Genomic DNA, 20,206 nt, shown 5'->3' on the forward strand with positions numbered 1-20,206 from the left:
AACCTTGCTGGAATAAGCTTTTGAAAGAATGAAGCTCTTGACAATGAGCTGGGTTTCCAACACACAAGGTCATCAGCTACCCTGCCCTGGTCTCCAGGGTCTCCAGAGCTCTATTTACACAAGTAAATTAAATAATGCCAGGGAGCAATGTCAGCACTGTGACACTGTTAAAAGGATCCCTGGCATGTTTTCAGCCTAGGACTCTGCTGAATAGTTCCTGGGGGCAGTTCAGTTGTTAACACAAGCCAGGGACCATTCTCAACTGACAGCTTGTACACGGCCATCAGCCTTGGAGGCTAAGGGAGTTTAGCCATGTGGACACGGGCTGATCCACAGCGATTGGCCTTGGTGCCAAAGAGTGGTCCCACAAACATTTAATTTAGCTGTATAGATGTAGTCTAAGTGGCTAGCTTTTCTTGCACAATTATGGCCACCTGGAGAGCTCGTGGGATGAGTCTTTACATTCACAACCTGTCTTATAAATACTGTATCCACAAGCCATCACTGTACAGAGAAGACTACTGAAAAGATTCAGATCTGAGTTCACTTGCAGTTTCCACATCACTAAACCATCAAGGCCCAGGAAGACCTTTAACTGTCCTGGTGCCTTTGGCTCTTATTAAAACTGTCAGCCCAGGCTTAATCTGCGCTGAATGGTGAGGACCTGCAGAAAGGGTAGAAGCAGAATTTAACACCTCCTTGTTCCAGGTGCAAAGTGCTTGTGAGCAAACCAGCAGCTACTTGCTGGACAATCATTTCATTTCATACAGGAGCCGGTCATAGCAAATCAATTTCAGCTGCACTTTTCTTCTGGACACAGAACGAGGAGCCCAAAATGGCATATTTTGACTTACCTGGTGGGATCAATGTGTGAACCACAGAAATAAGCAGAGCTCCCCATGCACTGCTGAAGTGACCAACACACAGTGGTGTGCTCTTCAGAGGTTTCTTAGTATCAGAAATTCACATCTTATATATTTTTCCCTATTAAATTCTGATGATCTTCTCACAAGGGCATGTGCTTTACTCAGGTGCTAAATTAGGCTGTCTGCAGGTAGCAAGGCACCCAAGACATCCACATGGTGTTGGTAGATGAGGAAGAAGGTGTAGGACAGCCCTGTTCTTTGCTGAGGCAGCATCTGGAGGTCCAGGTGTCTCAAGTGGCACCAGATGCTCATGTTTAAGCATCTGAGATGTCTCAGGTGCCTGGACCTGCACGTGAGTGTTTGGGTGGGTAGAAAAAGGCAAGCTGGCAAGGCAAAGGGAGCATGTTGCCTGCATCAAATATAAAAGGCAGAAATGTATGTTGCCTGAATACTGATGTCAGCAGAGCCCACACCAACTTGCAGTCTCTGCGAAGAGCTGTAGAGAGGCGGTTGTGAACACATGCCACTATAAGGTATTAGGAAATCAAGGACGTTGCTAATAGGACATTTGACATCCCAGTCAGTAATATGTACCAGTGGCTTTGTCCGTGCAGCTGTCACTGCCTGGAGACATGCCTTTACCTGTAGTGGGAGCACTAAAAAAAACATGCAGAATTTAATACATTGCATATATCTCCTCCTAAAGCATCTACCTAGGCAAAGATATGCAGGCAAAAAGCTATAGCAAAACTATGCAAAGGACTCTGAAGAGAGAGGTGATTTGGTCTTCTTATTAACTCGAGGGTTCTTTGAGACAGTCAGAACAATGCAAAATGGAGCTTCGCCTGATACACCTGCAGTAAAAACTCTAACTGCGATGCACGCTCAGAAGTCCTTCTGACAGCATGGCACAAAGAAAAAGGGATGTGCTCGCATAAATGTATTCCTTTTCACAGCCAATTTTCCATCTCCCTCTCTTATATACAGTACACGCCTCTACTGGGTTGCTTTACATATGTTTCACAGCCTAAGGGGAGAGAAAGCAGAGTGTCTTCCAAACAGCTAGTGCCTTCCCCGCGTCATCTGTGCGTCGGATAACACCTTGCACGGAGGCTTGCTGCTATAAATCCCTTCACCGGGAGATGGTGCTCCTGCCCCGGGAGTGATCCCTCCCTGGAAGCCCCGGCGCTATCCGGTACTCAGCCTTCTGCTGCTGCTGGGTCCCACTGCAGGCCCCCAGCCGCTCTGCTGAGATGGGTCGAGACGGCCCTGTGGGGTGGTTTCTTCCCCTCAGAGCTTCTCATGCTACTCAACAGCTGAAGAAGAAAGAGGCCCAGGGTATGAAAAGTCTACAAATAAAAGCTGGAAAAGGCAAAATAGAAAAGGAAAGAAAAAATTGTGGGGTTAAAATGCAGAACTGGACAGGAGGCCAGAAGATACAGTGGTGGTAAAAAGCAGTTTGTGAGCTGCTCAGTCTGCCCCATGGTCTATGCTGACCTCCGTGGGGCCTTTCAGATGAGAGGCATCTCTCCTAACTGCCAGGAGCCCACCCCAAATCAGCCACGGCTATCATGGAACGACATACTGCCCTGGCAAAAAGGTCAGAGAGACATAGTCTTCGGGAGGAGTGATCCAGACCATGCAAAGTTGCAATCAAACACAACTTTGGACCACATCCTTTTCCCAACCCAGACACGCACCTTCCTCCACATCTCCTCCTCATAGTCCAGCACAGCAGCAGGCGCAGAGGAGCGAAGGGAGGGGGACTGAACTGGAGCAGAGGGGGTGGCAGGTCTGCTCTGACCCTCTGCATGCCTCAGCTGACCCGCATGGGTTGTTGGTGTCCCCAGAGTAACTGTCAAGGAAACCAAAGTTGATACCTTTAACGAGGTACCTTGTGTTGCTAGCTGCACTTAGGTAGGATGCATCTACCTGTTGATTTCCGCTCAAGATGATGTTCCCAAAAGGGAAAGAGATCAGTTCTTGGGGGAAGGACTTTCTTTGCCAGACCCCTGTCACTGCAGAGAACCATTGGGCTTGAGCTTAAGGACTTCTGAGTTTAGCACCATTTGGCTGGTCTACAGAAAATAAAAGCATGGGATTAAGAGCACTGAAGTGAATGAGAGCAAATGTAGCTGTCTGACAAGGAACAAACGGTACCAAAGGATGGGACGATAACGTAAAGGGGAAAACACACCCCACCTTCCTTCCATGTTCATAGTGGCGAACACCTACGTCCAGAATGTTAGGAGTGATCCAGAACTGGAGTTGTTGGTCCTTTGCATTGGGATAGAAAGCAAAGGACTTGGGTTTGGTAGGGAGAAATTCTCTGTCCCAAGTGGCTGAGAAGTGAGACTGACACAACAGCCGTGAGCAGTGCTGGCTGGGGAGGGATGGGGAGAGGGCAGAGGAGGGGTCTCCTGGGAATAGCTGGCAACTGGAAAGATTGGGGTCAAGTATTGTGTGCAATGGTCCCTTTCTTATGCTCCTTGGGTGCTTGCTGGCAGACACTCTCCCAGCCAGGTCTCCCCTTTGGGACTGGCTGATACCCCCATTTCTGAGAAGCCTTTGCAAAGGGGCTGGGAGCTGGAGGACAAGAAGTTGGGGAGAAATGCAATAATCTGGGAGACAGATGAGAGAAAAGGGGAGCGAGTGGAGGTCAAAGGGTGAAATATGTAAAAATAGGGAAGCACAGAGCAGAGCTTGAGGAGAGCACTTCCCCTGGTGATATCTCACATGGACAGCCAGGGCTGGGGAGGCAGCTGAGGTCTTTCTGCACGGGCAGACCAAAACCTCTGTAACAGCTGTTGCAGCTGGGCTCTTTGGTTAATGCTGTAGGAATCACTTCTGGAGGCACAGCTCTCTCTCCCATTAACTATTAATAGGAGGAAGGTGATAGTTCAACTGAGAAAGAAGCCAAAATGAAGCAAGGTGAATCCCACTCCTTCCAACCAGACGCTAGCCGAGACTACCACCATAAGGACACTTGGGCTGAGTCATGGCCCTGACTCTGCATCTGTGGCTTGGTGCATTGACAAATTATCTGCTGACTCTGCACTTTTCAAAAAGCAAACAGGCTTCTTTTTAAAATTGACTGAGCACTCAACTGTGTTTTGACTTGCTATCTTCAGGTGGCTTATGCCAGACCCTGTTGACCAGATGCTTGAATAGGACAATTTTCCCCCAGGGGAATGGAAAGTCTAATCCGAGAAGCTTTTGATGTTTCCAGAAGGACTGAACTCTCAGCAAAGTGTTTCCATAAGTCTCCTGTCCCCTAGCTAGAGCAGAGCGTTCAAATAAGTGATGCGAGACAAGCATAGCTTTAGACATCCAGACTGCGGTGACGTAAGGTCTCTGGGCCTGAAGGAAAGCAGCCCTATGGAATCTTTGACTCCATCTGGTGTTTCATGCATGGACTTTGTACCTTGATTTGTCTTATCTTCCTGGCTATCCCCATGAAGACAATCAGAAAGAATTCAGCTTGGCTTCAGTTTAAGTAAGTTTTGGAAGGAACTCCTGGAAGATTTGGAAAGAAAATGATGCTGTTGCTTGGTTACTTGCTGAGCTGGTCTTGCCATCACTTGTAGCCATCTCGCTAGAAGACATTTGTTAAGCGGAGCCACAAGAGGCTTCTTGTGTGGTCACTACATGAAAACATATTCTTCCAAATAACTACTGGCATCAATATTCTGACCACGCTGAACTTGCTCAAGACTTGCAAATGTGGTTGAGCCCCACTGGCTTAGCTAATGGAAACAGCCACACACACCTCCAGTTTTGAAGCGTGGAGGGGGTTTGTCACCGCAGTTTATTTTTATTCCATGAAAAAGTGCTGATGACAGGAAAGTGAACATCTGTGGAGGCGCAGGGCTGTGGGAACATGGCTATGACACCAGGTACATGGTTATGGCTTGAAAGTTTCCTTTTCTGCCTCAGTTTCGTCCTTTGAGAAGTGGTCTTCCATAGCTGGTGGGGTTCTGATTAAATCAAATACGCTCTTCTTTGCTTTGCTGAAGAGCATCTGTAGGGTAGCTCCTCTTTGGCATGCAAGAGTCCCAGGCTGGAACCTTGCCCACAGTTGCAGAAGAGGATGCAGCCACAGTAGGAGAGTCAATCCTGACCTGGACTCAGCCCCATGCATTGGAAGTGAATCAATGCTCCACACGCAAAGGTCCCCAACCACCATGGACAATGCAGGAAGGCAAGCAGGGCACTGCTGGGGACCAAGAGAGGGAGCAGATGGAGGGAGATTGCAATGGAGGGGAGGAGCCCAAGTGTCAGCCAGGCAGGAACAATTCCTTCCTCATGCTGAAGGAATCAGCATCCCAAAAACGTTCCCAGTAAAAAAAGCAGGCTTGGTGATCTGACTGCCCCCTTCTTTCCAAAAACCTGCCCAGAAGGGCCTCTTGGTGAAGGAAGGGAGAGACCGTGGTGGGACACAGCGCAAGCTGTGTACAGGAGTCAGGATCCCTCCTGGGAATGCACCCATTGGCTTCATGTTATTTGGGACAGGTTCTTAGGGAAAAATTAGAGGCAAATGTGGCCCTTCATCTTAGGTTCTGGCAGACTTCTGGTTCCCTTAATACTTAGTGAACAGCATGATGGGACAGTCTCAGAACCGTGTTTTCCAGCCTGTGTCGGAGGTACCCAGAGGATTTTTAAGTGTAAGAGCAAAGAGAGGTGGAGCAAGTGAGCAAGGCCAGAGCCAGCATCACCACGTTGGTTGAGGGCCACCATGGGCAGGAGCACACCGTTGTAGCCACAGCAATGGGGAGTGCCCTAAAGAGGAACAAGTCTATTTGCCAGAGAAGCCGGATGGACATAAAATCTCCTTTGGTTATATGGGTGTTTTTTCTGTATAAACTTGCTAATTGAGTTGTAAAATAAAACTGCAGCCTTTCCTCTCCAATTTCTGCTGCTGCAGCAGCGTGCTAATTTGGTTTTGGAAAGGGGGCTGGTAGAAGGTGGCTCTTTGCCAGGGTGAAATTATATGCAAAAGGTTTTCAGTGGGAGAGAAGGGAGCCCGTCCTTGGAACGGGGAAGGGCTGGGGGCAGGAGCTGAGCAGGGCTGGGGCGGCTTGGGAAGGTCCTGCAGCTGGGCTGGGCTGGGCTGGGCTGATGGAAATTCAAGAAAGCCCAAAAGGGTTTAGACAAAGCTGCAATGGAGAACAGATGGGAAACTCAGCGCTCCTGCACCTCCATAGACGTTGTGTGGTTGAGAGGATGGGCTGCGGGATTTCACGTCTGCCCTCTGGCACGGCCGGGCAGGATTTGCTTCTTGGGTTTGTGTACCCACATGTGTGTGTGCGTGCGCCAGCTGGTGTGGCCATGTGTGCCACGTGTCACTTGGGGTTCTGTGGGTATGTGCGTGCCTGTGTTTGGGTCTTCATACACATGGTGAGGACAGGGATCTGGCTGTCATCGCCCAGCAGCACACGGCTCCGCCACGGGGACACCTGTGAATGAGGATGAGGATGGTGTGGTGGGAACCACAGCGGAGGAACTTATTGCTCAGCTCTGCTGGCTTGCTGGCTTGCACCAAGCAGGGGTTTGGCCCTGTTGCCCACACTGGGGGCTGAAAAGAGGACTGGCCTTGGGGCAAAAACATTGGGGGGAAAGAAAAACCAGAAGGCACAGCCTGGCTGGCTGTTGGTTCAATGCAATTTTAATTTTCAAAAGATGCATGGAAAAAATGTAGTGATAGTTCCAGTCCCTGGGAATTTGGCGAATCCTGGAGTTCCTCACATGTGGCAGGATGTACAGACCCAGGTGGCCCAGGGCACAGCCCACACCGTTTGGTATCCGCACTCACCATTTTTGTACCTTTCACCCTTTCTCATGAAACTGATCGTGTGAAAGGGTTCCAGGCAGGAGGCTCCAAAAACCCTTGCAAGAAGCCCAGAGGTTTATGGACAGACTTGTGTCCCTGTTTTCTAAAGCTCGGCAGCCCTTCCCTTTGCATCATCCTTCCATCCTTCTGCTGACCCTTTTGGTCCCTTCACTGGGCAGCGCTGGGAGGGCAGTGCTGCCGTACCGCTGCGCTGGGGGCATCAGGAGCACAGTCCATGGGTCTGGGGCTGCTGGTGGAGGTGGGAGTGAGAGGTGCAGGACAGGACAGGGGTTTTTAGCCTTCCCATCTTCAGGAAGGGCTGCCCTTGAACGTTCAGCCCCGCTGCCGCCTGCTCTGGTGCTGTGACGGCACCTAACTGGGGTCCCAGCACCCTGCCCAGGGGAGAACGAGGCGTCAGGGCGTGGAAGGTCTTGTTGGGTGCTCTTTTAAAAAAGTGACCTTTAGTGTCTGAACAGCATCAGGCTGGATTTAACGAGGGCTGATGATAGAAAAAAAAAGAACAATTAGTGAAGCCTTCCTCTGCCAGCCTTTCCTCTTTCCTCTGCCTCTTGCCCCGTCTGGCTGAGGGCGCTCGGTGGCCACTGACTGCTGAGCGGCTGGTGGCCAACAGCACCGTGCAAGGCCCGTGCGAAGCGTGCAAAGGGGACACAAGGTGCTGTGCGAGGCGTGCGGATGCCTTCGGGCCCGAGCATCCCGCACCCTGTGGGACGGGGATTTCTCAGGACGTCGCCACGGGGAGCTGCGTGTGTGTACGTAGCCAGCACATCCGCTGGCTGGCATTAGAAACCCGCTGGCGGTGTCGTGACAAAGCACCTGCAGGATGACAGCAGAAAGAAATCCGAGGGGCCGCAGTGACAAATGCTCGTGAGAAGCGATTTTTTGGGGGGGCAGAAAGGAAAAAAAAAAAAAAAGAAAAAAAAAAGCAAAAAAAAAGCCGTGTTTGTTTTGGCGAAACACCTACATTCCTGCAAATAAATCATCGCAGCGCTTGTTTTTGTATTTGCGGAGAAATCGCAACAGACAGAACCAGGGACTTAAGAGACTTGAAATAACATCCTAGTAAATACCCCGCTTTGTTATTTTAATCGAGACCCAAGGAAACATCTGAATTTTACCAAGGAAACCCTCCGTGCGAGGGAAAACATCAGCCCGCAGCCCGGCCGGGGCTTTGTTTTGCTCCGGTGTCGGTCTCCCGGGGAGGAATTACCGGGGCTGATGGAGGCGCGGAGCAGCGCGGAGCAGCCGGGACAGCCCCCCCCCCCCGGGGGGCCACCCCGCAGCGGGGCGCTCCGCGCTCCCCCCGCCGCTGTGCCCGCGGGAGGCGGGGGGGCCTCCAACAGCGGGGGCGGGTGTGTGTGTGTGTGTGTGTGTCCCTAAATGGAGGTGGGGTGTCCCCCTCCAACACGGGGCGGGGGGTCCCGTCCAAAATGCGGGGCGGCGGTTCCTCCCTCCACCGGGGCTGCGGCGTCTCACTATGGGAGCGGGATGTCGCCCCCCCCTCCACCAAAGCGGGAGGGGTGTGTGTGTGTATTGGGGGGTGTCTCACCTGCGGGGGGAGGCGGGGCGGGGTGCGGGACGCGGGCGGCGCTTGCGGCGGGGTGTGGCGGGCGGCCGGCAGGGGGCGCCCCGGCGGCGGCGGGCGGCGGCGGCGGCGGCAGCGGCGGCGGCGGCGGCGGGCGAAGACGATGTTCAAAAGCGGGCGGGGAGCGGCGGCGGCAGCAGCACAGCGCCGAGCACCGGGGCCGCCGCCATGCGCCTCCGCGCCGCCGCCGCCGCCCTCTGCCTCTGCCTGCTGGGCGCCTGCCGCCTCCGCCGCGGGCTGGAGGCCGCCGCCGTGCGCGGCCCGCCGGCGGCCGCTCCCCAGCGACCCTCGGCAGCCGCGCCTTCCTCCTCCTCCGCCTCCTCCTCCTCCTCCTCCGCCTCCCCCTTCTCCTCCCCGCCGCGGAGGGACGGGGCTCTCCGCAACGGCACCGTGGTGCCGCACCACTACATGGTGGCCCTCTACCAGCGCCTGGCCTCCCGCCGCCCACCCGCCCGCCGCGCCGACACGGTGACGGGCTTCGCGGAGCGGGCGCGCAGCGGTGAGTGCGGGGCGCGCAGCCCGCCGCGCAGCGCAGCGCAACGCAACGGCAACGCCAGCCGTGGGGCAGGGGAGCCGGGACGGGCTGCCCCGCCGGGACCCCGCCGTCGGGCGGGAGGGATGGGGATGGGTTTGGGCTTGGGCATGGGTTTGGGGATGGAGATGGGGGTTCTGCATGGGTTTGGGGATGGGGCTTATGTATGAGTTTGGGCTTGGGGATGGGGGTTTTGCATGGATTTGGGCTTGGGGATGGGGGTTTTGCATGGATTTGGGCTTGGGGATGGGGGTTTTGCATGGATTTGGGCTTGGGGATGGGGCTTCTGCATGGGCTTGGGCTTGGAGAACTGAGTCGTACGTTACTTTGAGAGTGCAGGGACGTGGTTGTACACGGGCATGGAGCTTGCATGGTTGATCTGAGCACGGGGTTGTGCCTGGGATGGGGTTGTGCGTAGTTGTACATGAGGATGGGGCTTGTACGTTGTTTGGGGAGCGGGGTTGCACATTGGTCTGAGCACGGGGGGGGGGGCTGCATGGGATAGGGTAGCGTACGGGGATGCGGATGGAGGTTAACGGGGCAGGGGCCGTGCAGCAGTTGTTCAACGGGGAGGGAGCTGTGCGTGAGTTTGAGCATTGGACCGGGGGTGAGGACAGGGGTCGGGGATGGGACTACGCGTGGGCATGGGGTTAAGGTAGCAACGAGGTTGTGCTTGGAGCTGGGGAAAAGAGTTGCCGATGGAGATAATTATGGAACTGTGTCGGGGATGGTGATGGGGCTGCACATGCAGTCGGGTTCGAGGATGCCTTTTGGGGCTGGGGATGCGGCTGAGGACGGGCTGCGAGGTGCAGCCCAGCCGGGACAGGGCGGGCAGGGGTGCGGGCAGCTCTGGGGACTCCCCCCCACGACCCCGCCACCTGATGCGCTGCCCGGCAGCGGGGACCGGGGCGTGCGGCGCAGTTTGGGGGCAGCTTCTCCGCGCAGCATCCCCGGCCCCGGGAGGGAGAAACCCCGCCAGAGCCTTTTCAGCCTGGAAAACTCCATGGGGCACCGCGATGGGCCGGGACGGGGAGGGAGTGCGACCGCACTCCCTCCCCGTCCCGGCCCATCGCGGTGCCCCGTGGGGGGCGGCTCAGCCCCGGGCTGCTGCGGGGCCCCGGAGCCGGCTTGAGCTCGGCATCGCGCTCCCCTTCTCCCTCTTCCCCTTCTTTTGCCCCCTTCGTACCCGCGGATCTCATTATAATAATCAAATAAACACGTATACGCACGTAACGATATATTTTTATATATATATAAATATATATATATTCCGGGGGAGTTCGCTCGGCTGTGGGGAAAAGAAAAGAAAATCTCGATCGAATAAAATGAATAGAAAAACTGAGAAGAAAAACTGTCGCCGGCTGCTCCGGGGTGGGAGAACGGCGGGGGAGCCCCCCCGCAGTCCCCCAAACTCTATCCTCGAACCCCATCGCCAAGCCCCATTCCCAAACCCAAACCCAGCAGGGGCCCTATCCTGCCGGCAGCCTTTGCAGGGAGATTTTTTTGCTGAAATCTGGTGGGGAAACGGCGGGCGAGCTCGGCGGGACGGGGTTTGGGGGGGGGGGGGGGGGGGGGGGAAGATGCTCCGATGGGAGGGGGGGGCAGTGCCCGGCTCGGGGGGGAGCCGGGGGAAAAGTGCGCACAGGTCCTGGGTGGTTTCAGCGCACAACGAAACCAGATGAGCTCTTCAAAGGGATCTCCTTATCTGCTCCTCATAGGAATTTTAGATCAACTTTAACAATAATAATAATAATAATAATGGTGGTGATGATGATGATGATGGGGAGAAAAATCTTTCCCACCCGGAGATTGCAGGCTGCAGCCCGGCGGCGCTGCCCACGGGAGTGGGCTACATGTCGGGCAGGGCTCTGCCGGCATCGGGTCGGGGGGCTTGGGCACAGCACTGATGTTTGCAGTGTGCCCAGCTCCCGTTTCTTGTTAGAGAGGGAGAAAAGAAAAAAAAACCAACCCTCCCAGAACTCATTCATCTCTTCTCCCCAACCCCACCTCCTTTGTGTGTGTGTTGTGATTTTGATTTTTTTTAAATTCACATTTAATCAGTGCCAGAGACTGCACAAGCCTGTGTTTGGGCTTTGGATCCACCAAAAATAGTGACAAATTGAAGCTGGGCTCACTTTCAGGTTCTGGGAGTGCCTCCCTGAGGCACAGCGTCTGCGTCCCTGACGTGTGTGCCTGCCTGGGAGGGAAAATGAGATTTTTCACAGCATTTTACTTGGCATGGCTGGAGCTCGGGGGGGGGCGGGGAGTGGGTGTGACACTTAGGGCAAAAGAAATCGGTGACAACCTGCTGATTGTGGATGGGACTGTGCGGGACAGGTTCAGATGGGGCTTCAGTGCCAAAATAGGAGAGTGATGCAGCTGGGGACACTGAAACACCCAGAGGGAGGCAGAGGAGCCACCTCGGGATGCAGGGAAGAGCGCTGACGAGAAGCCACTTGTTTGAATTGATTCCTCCCTCCCTCTCTGCCTCCTCCTCCCCGTTTTCTTTCGGTGCCTCCAGCCAGGGTGACGCTCCTGGGCGCAGGGCACACAGGCTGTGTCCCTGCTGGGATGCTCAGCGAGCCTTGATGGAAAGTGATGATCTCCCCCGTTAGCTCTGTGGCTCTTGCACCTCCGTAATGAGAGTTTGGCTTCAGCTTGCTGGGTTTTTTTTTTCCTTTTTTTTTTTTAATTTTTTGTTTTGTTTTGTTTTGTTTGTTTTATCTCTTCCAGATGCCTCCCCGTCCGCTCCTGAGCAGCGATACCTCTTCGACATCTCCAGCCTGCCTGAGGCGGAGGAGGTGACGGGCGCAGAGCTGCGGGTCCTGCGTGCCCTTCCTGAAAACCGGAGCTTGGCCCTGTCCCCCGAAGGTACCTTCCACCACCTTCTCCTCTCCACCTGCCCAAGCCGGGATGGCGAGGAGCCCCGGCTGCTGGACTCCAGGGCTGCAGACATTTTGGACGTGGGCTCCTCCAGATGGGAGGTGTTTGATGTCTGGGAAGCCCTGCGGGATCGGAGGGAGCGATCTCTCTCGGGCAAGCTGCTGTGCTTCCTGCTGAGGATCGTCTCAGATCAGTCGGGGCGGCTCCTGCCCCCCCGGCAGCTGGGGTTCAGCAAACCACGGCCGCAGCCCCACGAGCGAGCTCTGCTCGTAGCCTTCTCCCGCACCCAGAGGAAGGAGAACCTCTTCAAGGAGATCCGGGATAAGATCAAGGCCCTGGGCAGCCCCCCCTTCCTGGAGCCTCCTGATCCTGGCCAGGAGGCGTACCCCAAGCGCAGGAAGAGACGGACCACCATCGCCGCCCGGTCTGGGGGCAGAGGCCATGGGAAGAAGGCGAAGACCCGCTGCAGCAGGAAGCCCCTGCACGTGAACTTCAAGGAGCTGGGCTGGGACGACTGGATAATCGCCCCCCTGGATTATGAGGCGTATCACTGCGAGGGGGTCTGTGACTTCCCCCTGCGCTCCCACCTGGAGCCCACCAACCACGCCATCATCCAGACCCTGATGAACTCCATGGACCCGGAGTCCACCCCCCCCAGCTGCTGCGTGCCCTCCAAGCTCAGCCCCATCAGCATCCTCTACATTGACTCCGGGAACAATGTGGTTTACAAACAGTACGAGGACATGGTCGTGGAGACGTGTGGCTGCAGGTAGCAATTTCTGCAGCTCTCCCCCTCCCCACCTCCCACCCTACCCCCCCAGCAGCCCTGCCCCCTTTTATATATATAAATATAAATATATATATATATATATAAAATATATATATATACACACACATGCACATTTTGGTGTGTGCCTTCCCAAAAGCCAAGCTCAGAGCAGGTGTCCCCTGCCTTCCCGGGGACGGCCTGGCCATGAGCCCAGGAGGGATGGGGGATGTCCCCCCTCAGACAGCGAGGCTGTAAATTGGGCCCCCCCGGGCTCTCTCAAAGAAAGAGCAAGCAAGCCCCACCACCCATGCTGGGTTTCCCAGGGCTCAGCTGGAGGTGATGCACTGCGGTGGGGAGGCCGGGCTGCCCTCATCTCTGTGCCTTGCCTTTCCCCCCGCCCCGGAGAGGGGGGGCACACAGTCTGGCAGAGCCCCTGGGGGATGCCCACTCAGCCTCCAAGCTCTGCCTGATCCACTTGGTTTGCCCAAGCTGAGCTGACACCTTCTTTCCCAAAGGTTTTGGAAAATGTCTGGCCAAAATTGTCTCGTTGGGGTGTGAAGTTGGGGGTGACGGAGCGGTAACTGCAGCATGGAGAGGGTCGGGCCAGCATCACCCTCCAGCTGTGATGGTGGGGCGGAGGGGAGGTGGGAATGCTCTTTTCTTCAAGTTCAAGGAGTTTCTCTGGCTGCCTTCAAATTTCTGCCCTGGGTTTGTGGGAGGAAAAATAAGGGATCCCTGGGGAATCGCAGGGGGTGGAGAACCCGTGGCCACGGGAGGTTGAAATCATTTAGCCCAGGCCTGTTTGCAGTGCAGAGATTGGTGAGTCTGCTGTTGGGAATGGGAGAGAAGGTCCCCGTAACCAGTGGCTAAAGTGAGAGTCAGGTCTGAAGCAGAGCTCATGCTCTCGGCGGAGCTGGGAACAGCCTGGCAAGGTGTTAGCTGGGGATGCCCTGGCTCTGCGTGGTCAGGAGCGCTGGCATGGGCACTGCCACCCTTTGTCCTGCAGGAGCTACCGGCTGCTGGGTCCCCTTCCTTTCTGGCACAGAACCCCATTTCCAAGGCACACTGGGTACCCAGCATCAGGCCCGAGTCACACAGCCATCCCCAGCATGTCTGGAGAGAATCAACGGTCTTGAGTTCCCTGGGGAATAGCTATTTTGCTCGGGTTCTTCTTTTTCCAGATAATCTCTATAAAAGCACTAAGCTCCACCCGACCTTCCTTTGGCACCAGTTTCCCAGAGAGCTCCATCCCCGGAGCGTCTGCCTCTCCCCGCTCCGTTAAGGGAGCCCGGATCTGCCGGGAACAGACATTTCCCATGCGAACGGCTGAACGCCATCCTCGGAGAATGCAGCGTAAAACGGGGTGCTTTGAACCATGCTGAAAGGGCTACCGGATTTTAGTGACTCAGGAGCTCAGTATCAATTGTGCCTTTTAATCAGAGAAGCCTTTCATCCATGCCAAGGCGTGTTTTGGATGCCGGGAAGCATCTCTGGTGCACCTCGGTGGCATTTGGTACCGAACTTCAGCTTCATGGCTGGGTTGGCTTAGACCAGAGATGCATTTGCACAGATTTTGCTTTTGATGGTTTGTTTTCTACTGGTGATCAAGGCGTTGGTGTGTAAACCTGAGTGCTCATTAGCGATGGTCGTTTGCTTTCGGGGGAGATAAATCCCTGCTGGAAAACGTGGGGTTTTTGTCACAGAATCACAGAATGATACGGGGTTGGAAGGGACCTCTGGAGATCATCTAGTCAAACCCCCTTGCCAAAGCAGGTCCACCTAGAGCAGGTTGCACAGGAACATGTCCAGGCGGGTTTTTAATATCTCCAGAGATGGAGTCTCCACCACCTCTCTGGACAGCCTGTTCCAGTGTTCCGCCACCCTCAAAGTGAAGAAGTTCCTCCTCATGTTTAGATGGAACTTCTTACATTCAAGTTTGTGCCCATTACCTCTTGTCCTGTCACTGGGCACAACTGAAAAATGACTGGCCCCTTCCTCTTGACACCCACCCTTTAAGTATTCATAAGCGTTGATCGTATATAAAGCCTGTTGTATAAAGCCAGCTGTCCTCCATCGCAGGGGTGTTCTGCTAGGGAGGGCTAAGCCCAGCCAGGGTGGAGAGGGGTCTACCAAGAGCTGTACCAAGATCCAAATGATTTCAAAGGTCGGAAAAGCCTTTTGAGGGTCCAACAGCCCCCTCCCCCCAAGAAAATAGTACACCAGCAGGGAGTAAACTGCACATCAATAACGGTGATATATCCACTGGGCTAAACCCCTCCAGCCTTGCTCCATCCTCGCCCCACTGAGGTCTTCTCCACTTCCTCAGGCTGTGGCTGGTGGCCTCTCAGGGGAGTGAGTGTGGTATCCTTACATAACCCCCTTGACACCGGTGGAGCAAATCTGGCTTTACATCCACATATCTGAGAGGAAAATCCAGCTCCCCAACTCAGCGTGAATGTAAATATATATTTAGGCATGAGGTACCTGTAGCCAGGGGGATGGTCGGAGACGGAGGTCAGTGGGGGAGAGGAAGAATCAGGTCCATGTTGGGGTGTTTTCTTGCTGTCAGCATTTGGGGGGGGCCGAGAGGCAAGTAGTGGGTGAGGAGGGGTGGCCAGGAGGGCTGATGGCTTTCCTCTGCCCTTTTGCTGTAGCACAGGTGGCTAGGAGAAGGAGGTTGGCACCAGCAGTGCCGGAGCAGCTTGCTCTGGAAACACCGTGTCGTTTATAAAGTTACCAAGCTTTCCAAGTACCTAATTTTTCAATCGCTGTTGATTGCTTGATAGTTTTTCTCACTGCTGAGACAATTTTTTTTATGTTTTCATTTCTTTTACCCCCTCCCCTTCCTCCAAATATTTTTGGTGGAGGTTCGTGGGCAGTTCAAATCCAGGCAAGATAATATATAACTCCTGGCAGTCCCCCGCTGGCTGGTGGCTCTTGTAAGCCTTGGCTGAATGGGTGGCTTGAGACCTGCTCCTGTGGGACCATGCCTGAGGGGGTGCCAGTGCCAGCGACCCCCAGTTCTTGTGGCTCTCATTCAGCCACGGCCACAGGGGACAGACAGACAGACAAACCTCATCTCAGCTCTGGGGGTGGCCGATGGAGAGCAGGGTGACGGGCTGGGTCTCGCGATGCTGTCCCCTGACCCCGCTGCCAGGGTGCTGTGCGCTGCTGGGGCTCTGCCCTCAACCCCGCGGTGGCTTCGCTGGCCTTGGCGAGAGAAGCTGTGGCTCAGTCACTGCAGTTTTGCAGCCTGGATCACTACGATAAGCCAGGAGGGGGAGGATTCGGGGAGAGCACAGGGACTGCTGCTGTCAGCAACGCCATCCATGGTTTCCTCGTGTGGAAACCAGCCCTGGCTCTCCCAGCTGCAGGTACCTCTCAGTACTTAAAGGGGGCCTACGGGAAAGATGGGGACAAACTTTTCAGCAGGGCCTGTTGTGATAGGACAAAGGGTAACGGCTTTAAACTAAGAAGGAAGATTTAGACTAGATACAGGGAAGAAATTTTTTACAATGAGTGTGGTGAGACACTGGCCCAGGTTTCCCAGGGAGGTGGTAGATGCCCCATCCCTGGAAACAGTCCAAGTCAGGTTGGACAGGGCTCTGAGCAACCTGGTCTAGTTGAAGATGTCCCTGCCCATTGCAGGCAGGTTGGACTAGATGACCTTTGAAGGTCCTTCCAACCCAAACTATTCTATGATTCTGTGTTTGGTGGGAGAGCAAACTTCAGCCCCCCATGGTGAGGCCAGCAGCAGTGTGGCCCTTCGCATTCACAGCCATGGTGACACCACCCTGCCAGCCACTCTTTTAAGAGAGCATCTGTCCCTTTTCTGGGCAGGCAACCTCCGGAGGACAACAGGAGGGCAATGGATGGCATCGGGCCCTCTTTCTGCTTGCCTAAGGGGACAGGGGAGTGCAGCTCCCTGCCTGGGGCTGCTCCGAGGGGATGTGTATGATCAGGGCAAGGCTGGAGGGGAACAGGGCTAGGGCTCTCAGTGGGCAGCTGTGCTGCTGCCACCCTGGGCAAGTGTGTTGGCCACAGGGCTTGGCAGTCATATTGCTCACTGCTCCCGGAGGAGTATTTCCAGAGCAAAAGCCACCAGTCCTCCCTTGTGAGGGTGGACTCTCATCCCCACGTGCTGGCAGCAAGGGCTGCCTCTCTGTCCCCGTGCAGACTCAGAGATTGCACCCAAAGAGTGGGGTTAGGCTCGGGATTGAGTCATCGGAGCCATTGCAAACGGAGTTGCTGAGCCCCTGCTGGGGTGGGAAAGCCTTTCCCGGGCAGGGAGGTTTCCATGGCTGAGATGCTGCAGCCCTGCCGTGTTGGGGATGAACATGGGGATGCATCTGCAAAGAGCATGGAGGAGTAAACCATCTGCAGGACGGCAGTAGCCCAGCCCGACCCAGTGCCCCAGCCCTAGGACTGCTTCTCTGCAGAGCATCACCCCCTAACGCCACAGAAATGGTCCAGGAAGAATGAATTTCTGATCAGTCGTCTCTTGCCTGAGCTGAGTTTTGGGCACATATAAGAATTATAAATAGGAGACTAGAGGCTGAACATGGACAAACGTGAATTCAGTAGGCTCAGAGTGATTTTAATGGATAATTATAGGTTCTCAATCTCCAGTATTTATACAACCTTTCCAGTTAAAAAAACCAGTTTCCTCACGGAGTATATTCTCCTGGAGGATTTGCTTGACCTTCAGCACCATTTTTATCGGCAGGATATAATTACAGTGAAGATAGAAATATTAAGCATTTGAAAAGGACTACGTATCTGTGCTTGACTGGCTCCCTCCCCAGTACATGGGAACGTAATTGTGCAGGAGGAGGGAAGCTCGCAGAGCGATCCCATTTGACTTGGAGTCAGTGGGGCTGCGATTCGGGGAAGCACAGATGATCGGGACAGGACTGGTGTATGCGTCTTGCCTTGGGCTCCTTGAGCTCTATAAAACTAAAGCCTGTGCTTAAGCCACTGCCTGGGCTGTGTCCTGAACCCCCCTGTCCGGTGGAGTCCCATGGCAGGGACAGTCAGAAGCAACATGGCTTTATGCCCAGTTTAACTGCCTGATGACCAGGGGTACTTCTGGCCTAGAAATAATTCCCAGGAAACACAGATTTTATCTTTTTTTTTTTTTTTTTCCTTTTTTTTTTTTTTTGTTGTTTGTTTTTTAATTCTCTTAAAATAAGGGGATTGCCTAACATCTCCCCCCCTTTTTTTTTAACATCGTACTTCAAGTCCAATGGTAGAAGGGAAATGAGCGTCCTGTGGTAGGGAGAAGGATTTTGATATGGAATAGGGATTGTGGCTTGGCCCTGGCATAGCTGCGTTGATCCCAGCGGCCTTACTTCTGCTCAGCACTGGCCGATGTCCTCTTTGGCTGTTTGCTGATGCTTTGTGTACCCGTAAGGAAAAGACTGGAAAGGCATCGCGTCCGATTAAAAGCAAACCCCAAGCCCTGAGCCTTCTGCTCGCGTCCGGGTGCCAGCGACTTCTGTGTCTGTTTATTTGCAGCGTATGGATTTTAACTCACGTCTTGATTGCACAGCTCTCGCTACTGGAGAAAATTGGGTAGGTCTCAAAGGTGCAGTGATTCACACTCCTGTTGCAGAACAAGCAGCTCCTTTTACTGTTGGCAGTTTTAGGTCCTTGTCCCACAAACCCAGAAGTGTGTTTAGGGAGAGTCACCTGTGCTGGCCCCCAGGTAACAGCAGATACACGCATTGCTGTTGGCAGCACGGCCCCTCGCAGGGAGGAGGTGAGAGGGGCTGAGACATCACTTAGGACGCCCTGGGGATGCGGGTCCCACGGGGCTACAGCTGGGCAAACGGAGCAGAGCACCTTGGGGCGCTGATGGGACCTGTGGCTTTGCTCTCCAGACTTAAGAGGAGTGTTGCCGTGAGCTTTGGATCGATGTGCTTCTCTGCAATAGCAGCATCTAGTTATTCACATCAAAAAAATGCATGACACACATTGATGTGACAGATATGTCATAAATGCCAATCCACCAACCAGCTCATACTCACGGTGGAGTAAACCTGGTGGGAAATGTCATGGTTTCCTGCCGAGCAAGTAGTGAGTCTTGAAATACGAGTGCCTTCTCTTTCCTCTGTGTTGGGACAGCACAGGCATGTGCCAGGGAGAAAAAAAAAACTGCGTGGGGTGACAACAGTGAGAGTCTGAGCATTGCAAAGGAGTTGGAACCCCAAATGGGGCTGTGTCACTGGATTTGAAAGGCAGTCAGACTGAAGGACTATCACGTGGACCTTGGTTGGGCAGTTCCACCAAATCACTTGCTGTGTCCCCTGTCCTGGGTGAAGCCAGAGTTGTGGTGTGCATTTTTCAGTCTTCACGTCCCCCTCTGAGGAGGTGAGTGGGCAGGAAAACCCACATGGGCAAAAACGAGCTCTGGTCTTTTGAGAGCGGCATGGTTCTTCTTTTTTTCACCATCACCAGCAGATGGGATAGAGTAGGTGTGTCTCACTGGCATCAGAGAAGCTTCCCTGGCATTGGGGATCCCTTTATGGTTATGTGGGGTCCAAATGGGGATGCTGTGTGGCAGGAGCAGAGTGCAGTGGTGTGCTCACCACCAGGACTGTGTCCTCCACAAAAGCACATCGGGGAGAGGAGTTAGAGAGTAACTGTCCCATGGATGGGGTGTTGCTGATGGTCAGGAGCCTGTGAACTTGCGTGGTGGGGGGAGAGTTTTTCTGCCCCTCCTGTCTTTGAATTAATGGCTGATAAAACTGCGAGATGTCCCACCTGGCTGGTCTTTGTGACACTGAATTTTGTCATAAGGTGGTTTATGTCTTCCATAGCAAAACCAGCTGCATTCAGGCTCTTTATTCCTAGTACAGCGTGTTGTGAGGTACATAGAGGTGCAGAGATGTCTCTGAAAATCAGTTGTGCCCTATCAGCAAGTGTTCTCGACCTTCAAAAAACGACCAAAATTTGGAACTCCTGCTAACCCGCTGACCGAGGACCCCATCCTCCATCTCAAAGGATGTGTTCAGCATTACACTTCAAGGCACGTGCAGCCCACGCGGTCGCTTTTTCCTTTTACTGTTATTCGAGCAGCCCCCCTGAATTTACCATGTTGGAGAGGAGCCCAATTTACGTAGTGGTGGGAAGGAGCACACCAGAAGGCTGGCTGATGCCCTGTGATTAACTTTTGGCTGAGCAGACTAGGGTAGGAAGTGTTGGGCAGCAGAGCATTTTCGTGGAGATAGGTATTGAAAAATCTTAAACCGAAGCTTGATCCATTCCCAGACGTGGCTGAGAACAAAACCCAGCCATTTTTCAGTGGTTTTTCAGCAGGTTTTGCTCTTCATTTTTCTGTCGTCACCACTTACTAGTTCATTCGTACATTTTGCGAGCTCATTCCTCTGCTTTGATACTTGTCCTTCTACTTTGGGTTTTCAGGATGGGGAGCGTGGAGACCTGCCCTGGTGTTTGGTGGGTGGGGGGAGAGCGAGGAAGGAAAGGCTGAGTCTCAGCAGCAGGAGGCTGGGGCACAATCTGTGCCCTTGAGCAGGGGACGGTGAGGGGACGGGTCTGGCAGGGTTGATGCCAGTGGGAGGAGAGGACCTGCTCATGATGGGTCACATGTGCAAGTGCTTTTCTGATAGAAGGTGGGAGTGTTTGGGTCTCCCTTCCTCTCCACTTTGCCATGGTGTCAGCCATGCATGGTGCCACCCAGGTCTCCACCATCAGGGGAATG

The 20,206-nt window shown here is 54.1% G+C and overlaps 1 protein-coding gene across 1 annotated transcript; it reads left to right on the forward strand.

Moving 5' to 3' along the window:
- Positions 1 to 8,467: 8,467 nt before the first annotated feature.
- Positions 8,468 to 12,487, forward strand: GDF7 (growth differentiation factor 7). The gene is made up of 2 exons (XM_074153780.1): positions 8,468 to 8,798; positions 11,565 to 12,487. Exons 1-2 carry the CDS (start codon positions 8,468 to 8,470, stop codon positions 12,485 to 12,487), a joined length of 1,254 nt encoding a protein of 417 aa, XP_074009881.1.
- The last annotated feature ends 7,719 nt before the right edge of the window (positions 12,488 to 20,206 follow it).

This window comes from Numenius arquata, chromosome 9, assembly GCF_964106895.1.
Source record: "Numenius arquata chromosome 9, bNumArq3.hap1.1, whole genome shotgun sequence".
Taxonomy (NCBI): domain Eukaryota; kingdom Metazoa; phylum Chordata; class Aves; order Charadriiformes; family Scolopacidae; genus Numenius; species Numenius arquata.

Excerpts from the sequence above, each read along its gene's own strand:
- GDF7 (XM_074153780.1), top strand. The coding sequence starts at position 8,468 with ATGCGCCTCCGCGCCGCCGCCGCCGCCCTCTGCCTCTGCCTGCTGGGC. Across the intron at positions 8,799-11,564 it reads CGCGGAGCGGGCGCGCAGCG|ATGCCTCCCCGTCCGCTCCT; the intron begins GTGAGTGCGGGG and ends TATCTCTTCCAG.